This window comes from Typha angustifolia, chromosome 9 (genome assembly GCF_048772165.1).
Source record: "Typha angustifolia cultivar Huaian chromosome 9, ASM4877216v1, whole genome shotgun sequence".
Lineage (NCBI taxonomy): Eukaryota > Viridiplantae > Streptophyta > Magnoliopsida > Poales > Typhaceae > Typha > Typha angustifolia.
Window position 1 is genome coordinate 492,361 of NC_133247.1, and position 14,401 is coordinate 506,761.

The window sequence follows — 14,401 nt, forward strand, 5'->3', positions numbered from 1 at the left end:
TAAGAAGTGTAGAAAAATTCCAAGTTCTGAGATCACTAGCGAAATCAAAGTTTCATTGATAGATTAGGGTTTAGTCGTTATCTTAGATGAAGAAGAATTTTGGTTGACTTCCACTACTATTGATTAATGTAAGCATTCTGCGTAAATTTCCCTCTGAAGTTTAGAATTTTTATAATTACATCCTCCGAGAGCCCTGTATTTACTCCTATATTCGATCTTTTAAACTCCTTTTAGTCTTTGTGTTATATATGTCAGCTTCGGAGCCAATTACGCGCAGCTAAGTATAGGGACTGTAGAAAATCCGGCGCCGTGGCTGCAGACAATCGATCCGCTCCTTCTTTCGAATTACTTTCGCGCCATATATAACGGTATTAACGGCCATTTGTCTCTCTTATCTCGGCCACTCCTCGTTCCCAAAGCCAACGGCACACATAAATATTTAGCACTGGCATCATTCAAATAGGACGCAGAAAAAAAATGATACCGAGAAAGAAGTGGAGTAGCAGATCTAGAAAGAGAGAGACAGATCAAGCCACCGGGTGAGCTTTGCCTTCTTCTTGAGTTCTTTCTTGGGTATTCTTCTTCTTCTTCTTCTTGGGTCTTTCTCTTAGAAGGCTTTATGGGTTTCTAATGGAGTAATGAATATCAGAAGCAGTGGCAGCACCATAACAGAGCGAGAAGGCAGATTCAGAAATGGAAGAAAAGAAAGATGATAGCAGAGGCAAAGAGAAAAAGTCCCCTTTGCACCTGATCAAGATCTCGTGCTCCTTTCTGTCGCTACGGAATCATGACATCATGGAGTAGGAGGTCGCACTGCGGACTTGCTCCTTGCAGTCGAGGAGGGAGGGAGAACTTGGCAAACGAGATTGTGGACTCGAAGAATTTGACGAACTCCCTGCTCAATACATATCGATGGCGACCTGGATCTAAGACGAGAGAGATGGTGAGGCACAGCAGAGTGATCAAGGGGGGTCGGAGAGTGGAATGCTATAGCACGACATCAGAGGCGAAAGAGAGAGAGAGAGAGAGAGAGAGAGAGAGAGAGAGAGAGAGAGAGAGAGAGAAGGCTTGGAGGGGCTTAGATTTGAGTAGGCCGGGCTATATATGGGCGGACTAAAACCTGGCCTCGGGCCTGGAATGGGCGGAGCGAGAAGGAGATGCATGCAGTCCAAAAGTATATGCCTTCAAACGAAGTTTCAATGTTGTCCATATCATGCCGTCATAGTCATACACTATCTTCATCCCACATAGGATTGCATTTAAAGAACCTAGGCATACAGGTTATGACGGTTAATTATGATGGTGATATCGACATAAATATATAGCAGAAAGTCATGATATGGAATTAATGACAATGTGTAAAAGATATATAAATACAGTAAATGATATATTTGACAGTCAAAAGATCCAATCCATCAATTAATATTCGAATCCTCTAAAGAGGAGATGGCATACAATAATGGCGAATATTGAAGGCTCTACCTGAAATGGTCGTGAAAAGTCCCAGCAGCGAGCATTGAATACCATATATACTACCAACCCAACTTTGCATATATAATTGCATGCAGCGGAGAGGTAACCCAAATTTAAAGACCAACAAGATAATAAAAGTTACAGCATCAGTACTGGAAGTAAAAATGCCAAAAAGTTCTCAGGAAAAAAGCATAACAAAAGAGTCTGACAAGCAAGAAGGAAGTCAATTCCCGAACCAATTACCCTTCTTCCCCTGGTGATATTATAACTCAACCAGAGATCACAAAGGGTCACATCTGGTGCGCTCTTGACTCCCCCTCCACTCCACTACCTCTCTATACTAACTCAAAACACTTCATTAACAAATCTATCGTTTATTACTACATGGGAACTTCCTCCACATTGATCGATCTGTAGGATGGGAATTAACTATAGTTTTTAATTAACCCATGCATGCCACACAACCAACATATGACCAAAACTATAGGGCAAGTGAAAACTTGACAAAGACCCCCAGGCTTTACAAAGGATGGCATATCCAAAATGACTAAAATGCCCTCCAAATATATAAAAGGGTATTTTTGTCATTTTGAGATGAGCATGTTAATTAGTTAAGGGGGCGGGGGGGGTGGTCTTTGTCAAGTCCTCTCTTGCTCCTAAGTGTAAGGGTGCATTCGGTTGCTAGGTGTGTATGGGTTGTATAATTAACCACGTAATTCCATCCTTACCCCTTTCTTGCTAGGGTTCAGATGCGGCGGCGGTGGCCGAAGGCTCCGCCTGAGCCACGCCTCCAAGGGCGGCGCTGATCTGGTGCACGGTGTTGCATATGTGATTGTTGATGGCGGTGACGCTGGAGAGGTTGAGCTTGGCCGACGGGACGGCGCTCGCGAGCACTTGCATGCCGACCGTGAGGAGGCAACCGGCGGCGCCCGAAGTAGGACCTTCTGTGTCTTCTTGAGAAGCACGATTTGGCGGTGCAATAGCTGGGGAGATCACAAACCCCATAGGAAGGAGAGGAATGTAGGATGGATCCTCGCCGCTCATCGCCACCTGGACGGCATCGACGTCTATCGTTGCACACACCACGAGGCTGCCGCCGGTCGGGTGGGTGCTGCTCTCTTGCAGTAGGAGCTCCACGTTCTGAGATGAGTTGCTTGCAGCCTGCATGCGTAAATTTCACGTAAGTACGTGCGTCAATATTGCATGTTATATATGCATGCATGCACAAGTATATTATCAGGCAATAGCATATGATATTGTGACATATTTGCCCTTCTTTTTTTTCAAAATTTCTTATTTGTTTGAATTCTTTAATGGAACTTGGAAAGGTTGGTAGGATGGTTGACAGGATGGTACGTGTACAGTGTCACCCTAGGTATTCAAAGATAGCTCATTCAATGTGGTAACTTTGACAGCTCAAGTTGGCAGGCAGAGCTTGTTGTCTTACACTTGTGGGGAAAATAATAAATGCAGTAAAGCTGCCCCGAATTAAACTTTCAGTTTCACTCCTTAGTGGTTATCATGAGTAGTTCCTCTTCATTTGCATGAAATGAGTTGAACATGGATGAGAAGTTGGAAGACAAGCATGCATTAATTGTAGTTCAACCGCTTTGTTGTTTATGGCACTGGGAAAGCTAGCTTATTCTCGATGCAATTTATTACTTCGATTTCCAACTTTTATATGTAAATGCAACTAAATGACTAAGAAAACTTTCAACGAAGACTTCCTTAATTCAAATTAACCAAGCTATATTACACCGATCCATATTTTTGCATTCTCTACAATATATTGCACAACAAAATAGTACATATGTAAATAATATAAATGCAATGAAGGATGCACATATGCAAATATTCACCGGAAGTAGCAATATTGTTACATAATCCTAAGGCTATTTATAACGAAGTTTGTCATATATTCTGTTCTTTTCGGTATAGTTGTATATCTAAATGGCGAAAAATAAGTACTTCCTCTTGATTGATGTCAAGTAGAAAGAAGAATTTTCCTAATATTTCCGACTTACCTTCTTCATGCAATTTCTGAAAATGTATATAATCTAGTCTAATAAAACGATATAAGTCAAATAAGGCACATATAAATGAAAGCAAAGGATAGCAATCTTCACCAACTAAAGAAAGCAATGTATATATATACTCACATTAATGCGCAGAAGAGAAACACAATTCCTTGGATGAGAACCATTGGCGATGTGAGCCACCTCATGTAGCGAGTTTCCACTAGAGAAAACGTCAAACTGCAAAGTCGACATTTTAATTACAAATCATCATGCCACAAATTTAACATAGATAGTAGAATACATAAAAAGAAGATTCAAAGCAAAATACACGATAATATCCTCCGATAACTACCTGAGAACGTCGCTGCTCATCGGTTACGAGCTCAAACACTCGTTGATGGTGGAAGGGAAGCCATGTCGTAGAGACTGCAGTGAGAATTACACCATTAGGCTGTCCTGGATCGGTGTTCTTCCGCGTCGTAACCCTAATTGTGTCCTCTGGAGAATCCGAGAGCGCCGTCCAAGATTGGATCCCAGAAGAGCTAATATTAGCACAGAAGGTCTTAACCATTCTTTGCGATAGTGTCATCATATTCTTTCTTGCTTCTGGAGAAGGGATAACTGAGAAGGAACATATATAAAGGCTATGAATAGAAGCACACACATAAGTATATATAGTGGAAGGATAAGATCAAGAATTTGTTACCTCCTAGGTCTGAGATGCTTCTCGCCATGAGGCTCGCAAGCCGTTCACATTGCCGTTGTAAGGTCGAGACCCACCGTGTTGCGCCAAAGGCCATACCGCTGCTTACAAACTCACCAAAGACTTGGTGCACTACCTTGTCCTCAACCTCCGAGTGCTCTACCCATATCACCTGTATAAAGAGGATTATAACTTCATAATGCATTTAGAACTAATTGATGAACAACTACAAGTGTAAATGTTTTAGGCTTTAGATTGTTGCTGTATCCAGCCCTAGAATCATAATAATAACAACCAGGGGTGATTAATCGGATTGGATACAGTCAGATAGGTTGTAGCTAGGATTGAATCTGAAATGTTTAAATTTGTCAGATTTGGTTCGGATCTTATTTGACATTTAAATTCAAGTCCCATATCCAGTCCATTAAGAGTCAGATCATTTCGGATTTGAATCGGTTTGAATTCTACTCGTAAATGCAAATAGATTCTAGTTACATAGTATAATACCGAATTGAGATGTCGTCAGATTCATTTACTTAATTGATGCATATCCATTTAAATCAATCATGCTTGGATTAGATATATAATTTGTGACCTAATTAATCAAGGTCCTATTACGCTCTCATTTCCATCAATACTTGTTCCCATATATGCGTCCTATATATTCTATGCTGAAGAGAAAATAGTAGATGGAATTAATTTAATTAAGATGCATAATACTTAATTATCTTCTAAAGTGACATACTCTTGAGTAACCATTTGGCATATCTTGAATTAGACAGCCGGAGGGCCTTCTTCTACACTTGGCAAGAGAGACTTGAAGGCCTTCTTGGAAGCCATCTGCAGGGAAATCAACAATAGTCCACACACCCTCTTCTGCATTCATTTGGCAATATCGAAAGAAGTAAATCTCGCGAACCGGCACCAAAGGAGACAAGAATTGCAACTCCGCTTGCATCTGTTTAAATTAATTAAGATCAAAATTAACGTAGATATATGAATTTATATATATAGGAGTACGGATGAAACTAGTATAGTTAATTGATTAGCTAATTACCAGATGGAGGGAGCCATTCACTTGACCAGAGATTCCAGTGTTAATAATTTGCAGTGTTCTTGCCTTGGAAACAATTGAAGGAAACAATTCCATCCATTTATTCTATAAAAAAAGGTAGCAGAAATAATTAGAAGGAACCTAATTTCATATCAATGAAATTAACAAGTGAATTAAAGGTAATTAAACTTACAGCATCCATGAAGGCATCCACTAACGTAATGCTGTTCATTATAACCAACGCTGTATCGCGAGTCGACTCCTTCCTGAACTCCAAATGGTGTTCTTGCTTCGAATTAATCGGCCATGGGAACAATCTCGCATGTTCTTCCAAGTTCAATACCTCGATGCCATGCACGCCGCTTCGCGCCCAGAGCGGCTCATCGGTGCGGCACATCCTCGCCAGCTGGTCCGCCGCCGTCATCGCCATATCGAGCACGATCGGCTTGTCATGCTCCATGACGAGCACGCTCGGGAAATGCGGGTGGTCATCTGCGATCGGAACGGAGGAGATCATATCGGCGCAACTCACCATTGTGTTCTCGTTGAAGTGCCTCGAGTATATGGCCATGTCAAGGTCTAGCGACGGCATCAATAGTGGCGGCGCCGGCCCTAGCGACGGCTGCACGTGCCGGTTTCCATAACGGGATGGAATGCACGACAGCCGCTCGAGCTACATACGTTCACGAGATTATATATGAACAGATGTAGGTTGAAATTTATATATATGATCGACGCTGTTAGGGTTTTGAGGGTGTTGGTTTATACCTCCTCCTTGAGGCGAGCATTCTCGATTCGGAGATGCTGCTCTTCGAAGGACATCTCGCCGAGGATGGCTGGGCCGCCGCAGTTAGGGCAGACGACGTTGCGGATCGCCGCCTGCAGCCGGAAATTCTCGTTCTTCAAGTTGTCGTTCTCCGCTCGCAGTATCACGTTGTCCGCCCGGTCTTGTTGCGCCTTTAGTTAATTACATTCCGTTCATCCACCACCACCAATAATAGGCAGTAAATGAATTTTCTTTCTCTTCGCACGTGCGAAGAAATTTGTATATTTGATAAGAAAAGGGAGAGAAATGTGCTCACCTTCATCTGGGTGCGGCGGTTTTGGAACCAGAACTTGACCTGGCGAGGTTTGAGGCCGAGATCTTGGCTAAGCTTCAGCCGCTGCTTGTCGTCCGGGTGCGGACATTCCTTAAACAACCTAATAATTATATTATATTATTTTATTAACATGTTTTTTTTTTTTTAAACATTCTTAAAGAAGAAGAAGAAGAAGAAGAAGAAGAAGAAGAAGAAGAAGAGGTGGATGTCCCACGCTTCCATTTCTTGAATCTGGCGAGCGGTGTGGCGATGGTATCTCTTCTTCTTCGCCGCCGGTTGCAGCGGATCTTGCTGTTGGAATGGTTGTTGTAGTTGGTCGTTCTCTTCGCCCTCGCCGCAGCTAAGCCCGTCCACGTGTCCGCTTCCGGAGCCGCCGCTCTCCATCTCCTCCTCCTTCGCCACTCCCCTCCCCATCCCCATCAACCCTTCCTCCTTCTGCAGCACCCCCAAAAAGATATATCATAAATAGAGGAGTGGGGGGAAAAGAAGAGAGAGAGAGAGAGAGAGAGAGAACTGGAGTGATGTTGTGTTACTACTCACAGGGACTATGGCGGAGAAGGCGTGGAAGGGCATACTCGTCATAAAGCCCAGGCTAGGGTTTCGGATCGGCGAGGAGAAGAGAGAATCGGGTGACACCACGCTGCCACCTCCCCCTCCTCCTCCTCCTCCTCCTCCTCCTCCTCCCATCATGGAAGACAACACTTGGCAGTCTCCATACATCTCTCTTCCTCTCCTTTTTCTTTTTCCTTTTTCTCTCACTTGAGGTAGAAAAAGATGGAGACGAGATCTACGAGAAGAGAACAGAAGAAGTGTGGGTGGTTTTTTGTGGTGGGAAAAGGGAGAAGGAGATAATAGCTCCTCTCTCTTTCTCTCTCCTCCTACTTGTATATGCTTCCTTCTTTTTCTTCTCCTCCTCCTCCTCCTCCTCTTGTCTAGCAAATGCGGACCAACCTTTTGTTTTCTTCTCTTTCTCTCTCTAAAAACTTTGCCATTTACTCGGTAATTGCTGCGTTTTACCGCACGGGGTTAATGCGGTCTTTAACTCCGCGGGACAGAGAAACCGATCACTCGCCAGTGAATCCGCGTTGAAGAAACCGACACGTGTCAGTCGGCGAGGACGGAGGGGAGGTTACTCAATACACGCCCCCCAGAAGTCAAACCCTTGTCCGCTTCCCCCCCAACCCCCTTTCCCTTTCGCTTTTGGACTTTGGCCTCCCGTCTTACGGAGACCAGCGCAACCGCCTCTTGACTTTTTAATTCGGACGGCTCTGATCCTCCATCGGATGCATCTCCGCCGTCGGTGTAGTGAATGCACTCCAAATAATGCCGAATATGGTTAAATAAGTTTACGAGTCTACCCTTTTCCGCTGTGGGAGTGGGAGTGCGGCCAAGGAGCACGACGTCTTTGCTATTCTATGTTTGGTTCAATTGATGCATGATTTGAAGTCGTAGATGCTAAGTGTTTGATTGGATTTAGGCACAGCAAAGCTAGTAAATTGTATCGCCATTACTTCGTGTGTTGTCACACCAGCAGCCGTAGGGATCATGATGGGTCAAGTGGGCTGTGGGCCCCCGACCTCTTGTTTTACATCTCGGCCCAACTTGGCCCCTTTCTCTCTCTCTCTCTCTTTCACATTCTCAAAGTACTTACAATAGACAAGAAAAATAACCAAGATTATAATCTGCAAAAACTTTGAACTAAGTTTAGGCGATAACTATACTCTTGCATCCTTCGCACGATGCAACTACGGTCTCTTCTTCCTCTGACAGCACTGTCCCTGGACAATATTTTGGATAATAATATCGTCTTATGCAGCAGGACAGGCTGCTCTTAAATGCACATAATGTTCATGAATAGTTCTGGGGTTTGTATTATTAATTAAACTGCATCACATTTACTTCATACATGTGAGTAGATGCCCATCCTTTTAATGGGCTGTGGGCTCTTAATCTGACGTCAAGGTGGTGGATTTTGTTAGTTGGATTCCAAAGCCGCGTTATTTAGTACTGGATTTGCACTCTTGACACCGACCTGCAGAGAATTAATTGTGGGGACTGGCACAAAACTAACGTCCTGTTATACTTAAGCTATTATTCCCCTCGAACAATCAATCAAAATTTGTTTCTCATCTAAGCCTTTTAGTTCAGTTATATATAATAAATATAAGCATGTAGATCTTTGGATGGAGAGAAAGAGAGGCTCCTACAAAGACTCTTTATATATATAAATATATATATTGCCCGATTGGATTGGGGATTAACCCATATTTTATTCACTAAATTTATATATAAAAAATATCCTTCTTGGAGTGTTCTCTGAAAATAAAATGACGAAAATAAGAGTGTGGTTCAGGGCATCCTTCGATATTCTATTAAAAAAATTGTAGGGATGGAATTGAAAATAGCGAGAAAAGTAAGGTGTAAACCGCAATAACCCCAGATGTGAAAGGAAAAAAGGTCAACTAAAAAGAAAAAAATCCACCAGTCATCAACAACATTGAAACGAGTCGCTTCAATTCGTTCTTGGTGTAGATTCGGATTCGATCAGATCCGCACGGATCGCATCGTGACCACAAGAAAGTGAGAGAACCCAACTTTCTCTTCGCATCTCAAACGAGATCTTTCCAGTTCTTTCCGCCCAGTCCCCCACCCCCCCAGCGGAACTGACCACGATGGCTTCCTTCCTCTTCTCTCCCCACGCCTCCCTCCTCTCTCCAAACCCGAACTTCCATTCCCTCCCACTCCTCCCCAAAACCCTTACCCACCCCTTCCTTTATCCCCGCCCTCGAAACCCTAACCTCCTCTCCATCTCCACCGCCGCCTCCGGCCCTGGCCGCCGCCGGAGACGCATTCCCGGCCAAGGTCCCGGCACCGAGCCGTCGTCCATACCCGATGAGTGGGGAGAGGAGTCCCAGCCGGAGCCGGAGGTGCCGTCAGAGGCGGATCCCCCGAAGGACGACGACGAGTGGGGAAGCGATCCAACAACTGAGGGCACCGCGGCAGGAGTCGTGGATGAGTGGGGGGAGAAGGCGGATCCGGAACAGGAGGCGCCGTCGGTGCCGGATCCGCCGAGGGATGATGACGAGTGGGGGAAGGAGGCCGGGGGAGACAGTTACTTGCCGGGGAACGGGAGCCCGGTGCCGTCGCCTGAGGATGATAAGCTTGGGGATTTGAAGCGGTGTCTTGTAGACAGTATCTACGGGACGGAGTTAGGGTTTAGTGCTTCGGCGGAGGTTAGGGCTGAGATTTTTGAGCTGGTTAACCAGTTGGAGGCGGAGAACCCGACACCAGCACCGACTGAGGTGCCCGCGCTTCTTGATGGGAATTGGATCCTTCTGTGAGTTGATCGGAGCTCTTTCTTGCTTTTACCTTTTCTTTTCTTTTTTTAAATTCTAATGAATTACATGCAGTTTATGTCGCAATTTGTTACAAATTAAAAGCAGCGTATTATGATGACTTGGAAAAGAGCTGAAAATAATGCCATCATGAATAGAATTGGAAGCCTCAATAGCGTTATTGCAAAGCATATCAAATATTTTTGATAGTTGTAACAATGACTTCTTTAAAGGTCAAAATTTTGTTTTGGGAATGTCCTAGGAATCTCCTAATGACTTGAATGCCATGTTGAAAGAATAGGAAGGGATCATCAATGCAAATGTGCAGAGAGAAGTTTCTTGAGAATACAATGGTTTAGTACTATTGAGTGATGGAACCACCTAATGTATTGCCTTTAGTCCTTAGGAGTATGAACTTTATTGTAGATTTATTTATGAGACTCGAAGCTTGTTGCATTTTAATGACATAAAATGTAATGGATATGATCCAAGGGCATTTCTTGCCATAATGAAGTGCCTTGCAATTGATTATACTCTCTTGAAAAAAAATATCCATGTTTCTTTTAGCTAGTAAAAGGTTCAATAACTAGAACTACATAGATATCTCCAACTAGTCTTCAGTTGATAGGATGTAGTCCATCACCTAACGTTGTCTTTTTATAGAAATCATAAATTGTTGTATATCAGAACTTCTATTAGGGGATGCTTGGTATCTGCAGCTGGAGATTCTTCCAGTTGAATAACCTGAGCAGCAGGTTTCGGCCTAATCTTAAGTGACTAGATTATATTGGGTCTTATTTATTGTGATGTGGACTTCAAGTAGGCATTAATCTAGTTCAAGCTTAGATGATCAGATCACAATTTGCTTGTTTGGAGCTGATGTTGGCTTGGGCTAGTTATTAGCCTGATTCATGTCAAAGTCAAATTCAGTTAAAAGATTCTATCCACATGAGCTAAAACTAAATTAAGATCCGTCCAACACTCAAACTGGACCAGATGAAGAATATATCCTGAAACATTCTGGCAACATTTATTGATATTTTGACAGATGAGACCCTGAAATTAGGTAAATTATTGAAACGATTGAGGTAGATATGCTGTTTGACTTGAAGTGTTGTATTGGATCAGTTGGATTCTGGTGTGAAATTTATACACTTGTGGCTTTTGCCTTGATGAGATATCAAGTTATAGCTGCTGATATGGCTTAGCCATCTAATTAGGCCCCCACTGATTATCTTATGCACCATGCATGATATGCCATTAGGCTTAACCATCTAAAAGTGTAAGTTAGCACTCTGTTGTCACCCCCTTGTTGAAATGCATGCTTGTTGTTAGTATTTAGTAGCTATAATAGCATTTGTTGTCTTGTAAGGTACTTATGCAATACTTTTGTTGACATTTTATTATGAAGAAGTATCATTATTTGACATGCACTTGACTATAGACTTATGTTCTTTAGGTACACAGCATTTTCTGAACTTTTACCTCTTCTATCTATCGGAGCAACCCCATTACTGAAAGTTAAAAGTATATCTCAAGAAATTGATAGCGGAAGTATGACAATAGTGAATGCGACAACCCTCTCCAGTCCATTTGCCTCCTTTTCTTTTAGTGCATCTGCTTCTTTTGAAATTCGAAGTCCTTCAAGGATACAGGTATCAACTTTCAATCTTGTATAGTATTCTACTTTGAGTTGGGAATATTTGACTGTATTAAGATACCAAAAACGTTTACTTTAATGCTTTGAATTGATTTAAGTTGTCCTTTCTTACATATAATTGTTTAAACCATTTGGTCAAAACGGCAAGTTTGACGGTCACTAGGTCGAAAAAGTTATTGAAATATTAGTGAGTTATAAATATCAAAGTGCATTCACTCTTTTTTTGGCTATAACTAGAAATCTAAATGCACCTCACCTCAAATAAAGTTATGAATTAATGACCGTAGGTTTTAGTTAAGGTTCGAAAAATCAATTGCAGGCTCGGGATCGGCCTTCTGAAAAAAATAATATGTATCAATCGGGTCGGCCGTATCAGTTGTTCGGATTGGATCGGAATTTTTTTAATTACATAAAATTCTAATGCAGAAAAATCTCTAAAAATTTAGAAAACATAACAAAAGAATAAGAAATTAACTTATTCATATATAAACCCTAAAAATAAAAATAAAAAAGTACTAACTCACTCATAAGTCAACTTTGATGACTATTGAGCTGGCTTTCATAAATCCATGTGTTTTACTGAAAAGAAGAGATGAGAGAGAAGAAAACCAAAAGAAAAAAATTTATGTTGACTTTCACCGAAAAGAAGAATAGATTAGAGAGAGAAAGTGAGAAAAAAAAACGAAAAATTATGGTGCAATGAAGGATAAGAAGAAAGAGAGAAGGGGAGAGAGAGTGAAAGAAATTAAAAAACTAAGAGAAATGAAGAAATAAAATTAAAAATTATATACCGGAGTTATATCTGCGCCACCGGAGTTCTCTAGATCTCTTTGTTTAGAAATAATGGTTATGATAAGGAGAGAAAAAGAGAAAGAAAGATTTAAAGAGAGAGAGAGAGTGAGAAGAAAAAAGACAGAGAGTGAGTTCTGGGATATCTCCAGGTCGGATCCGGGTCAAATCTATAATGGATCTGGCTCGTTATAACCAAAACCCTCCGATCCGGTCAATCCTAGTCATTTGATCAAACGAGCCGGCGAACCTTGGTTTTAATATTATTTACTACCTCTTGTTAATTATGGTTGTTTGGCTCTCTGGCTCTCTGAGTGATTTGTTATAGTAATAGTGTATCTCTATACACAGACTTGGTCAATGGTCTATACAAGTATCTATATGCAACTCTACTTGGATGTACAGCAATTGTACATGTTCTATTTGACTACAAAGAGGCCAATATATGGTGTATATCTAATTAGCCATTTTAATGCAGGTCCAATTCAAGGAGGGCACTATTCAACCTCCAGATATATCATCAACTGTAGTTCTACCGGAACAAGTTGATATTTTTGGGCAAAAGATTAGCCTGAAACCTGTTGAACAGGCATTAAACCCCATACAGCAGGCTGTTGCTAACATCACACGGGCTGTATCTGGACAGCCGCCACTCAAAGTTCCGCTTCCTGGAAACCGAGCTGAGTCCTGGCTCTTGACAACTTACCTTGATGAAGACTTCAGAATCTCGAGAGGGGACGGTGGTTTATTTATTCTTGCAAAGGAAGGCAGTCCTTTGTTGGATCAGCTGTCATGATTTTTCTTGAGTATAGTAGTGATGCAACCTATCGTTCATGCATCCACATGGTGAGATATTTCACAGAACCTCCACCACATCGTCTCTTATTTCCTGAAGCATGTCTTTATAGGAAGTACATACATCCATATTTCTATGGGCTCCTTGTCTAGGAAATGTAGATAACGCAATACTGCTGTTTTCTGCTTCATGGACAGAGATAAAAAGTTTATCAATTTCAATAAATCTAATGGATTTCTCTACAAACACTATTGCACTAATTTCCCAAGGTTTGGCAATCATGATAGAGTGATCAAGCGGGTTTCATCTCCCACCATCTTGGTTCCTTGCCTATTCCAACCTGCATTCGATCATCACTTAAACATGTAATATGATTTTCAGAAGTGTCACAATTAGTGATGCATTAATTTTATTCTCCTTGATGATTAAGAGGCATGTCAAGACGTACTATGGCTTATGAACCATCACCAGACAGTATTATAGTTTTATTCTCCTTGACATTGTCCTCTGATGAATATGCCACTTAACACCATTTCGGTTGCTCTTTATTTAATTCGATTAATGCTCTTGTTTAGTGAATATTTAATCCTGTCCTTGGTTTGATTTTGCTCCATGTTTAGTGGCAAGAATAAGTGTTTGTTAAGGTAAAGTGTAGTGCACTGAACTGATTCAAGTCTTGCTTTTTACGACCCTGACCTTTGTAGGAGAAAAAGGTTGGTAGCTAAATCTTATTCTTCAAAATATTTTTTAGTGTGGCTTTTATTGACATCAAGAAGGATGGGAGTTTATGGAGAGGTTTATAACATTGATCCGTTCGGAGTAAAACAAGTTGCCTGCATTTGGAGTTGAGAATGTTTGATATTAAACGATATTGATCATAGTTTGTGAACTTCATCTATTATTTCTAGCCATCTATCTATTTTTGTGCTTTCAAATAAGTGATTTCATCTTTTGTTCTTTATGAACTATTAATGAGTCAATACTGATGCCAATATCTGCATCTTTAACTTGATAGACGTTGTTCATGCTACTTTGAAAAGACATCATTACAAGGTAATAAATGAATGTTTAGGATGGGCAGAGGCCGGATACCTACTCGACCACAAATTATGACGTCTTCTCTACTCTCCCACTTGGGGATGACAGGCAGTGCTTCTTCCACGTGCAATAGAGGCCGCTGACATAGGCAATGGGCCTTCTTGGTCACTTATATACCCCGTCCAGGTAAGTATGCAGTAGTATGCCTAAAATTTCAACATAATTTCGTTCTTTTTTTTTTTTTCGTTTATCTCAATGATTAAGAAACTGTCGTTTGACATCTGTATAATTCTTTCTTTTCTTCGCACCCAATGGTTGAGAAACTGTGTTTTTATATCTGTTCATTTTGAGTAAATATTAAGAATACTGCATACCAGCCTAACTTAGCACTTTGTAAAGAGCAAGTATTATGGCATCCATAAAATAAAAACTTGA

At 41.4% G+C, this 14,401-nt stretch overlaps 2 protein-coding genes and 1 non-coding gene across 5 annotated transcripts; 1 reads left to right on the plus strand and 2 right to left on the minus strand.

Annotated features, from left to right (window-relative positions):
• Nucleotides 1-1,809: 1,809 nt before the first annotated feature.
• LOC140767330 (homeobox-leucine zipper protein ROC3) lies at nt 1,810-6,981 on the minus strand. The gene is made up of 11 exons (XM_073107191.1): nt 6,889-6,981; nt 6,563-6,783; nt 6,331-6,448; nt 6,017-6,205; nt 5,442-5,921; nt 5,252-5,353; nt 4,940-5,152; nt 4,198-4,366; nt 3,844-4,112; nt 3,633-3,728; nt 1,810-2,634 (listed from the first exon to the last, which is right to left on the minus strand). Exons 1-11 carry the CDS (start codon nt 6,928-6,930, stop codon nt 2,212-2,214), a joined length of 2,322 nt encoding a protein of 773 aa, XP_072963292.1. The 5' UTR covers nt 6,931-6,981; the 3' UTR covers nt 1,810-2,211.
• Nucleotides 6,982-8,976: 1,995 nt separating this feature from the next.
• LOC140767410 (probable plastid-lipid-associated protein 3, chloroplastic) lies at nt 8,977-14,349 on the plus strand. Of its 3 annotated transcripts, none has more exons than XR_012105568.1 (4): nt 8,977-9,685; nt 11,143-11,338; nt 12,611-12,978; nt 13,944-14,349. XR_012105568.1 is itself a non-coding variant. In XM_073107307.1 (3 exons), exons 1-3 carry the CDS (start codon nt 9,021-9,023, stop codon nt 12,926-12,928), a joined length of 1,179 nt encoding a protein of 392 aa, XP_072963408.1. In that variant the 5' UTR covers nt 8,977-9,020; the 3' UTR covers nt 12,929-13,173. The 3 variants fall into 3 exon arrangements, 1 of the variants encoding a protein (XP_072963408.1); XR_012105567.1 differs by having other exon boundaries at nt 14,001-14,348; XM_073107307.1 differs by lacking the exon at nt 13,944-14,349 and having other exon boundaries at nt 12,611-13,173.
• Nucleotides 13,996-14,160, minus strand: LOC140767923 (U1 spliceosomal RNA). Its single transcript, XR_012105648.1, has one exon. It is a non-coding gene; the product is annotated as a U1 spliceosomal RNA (small nuclear RNA).
• Nucleotides 14,350-14,401: the final 52 nt, after the last annotated feature.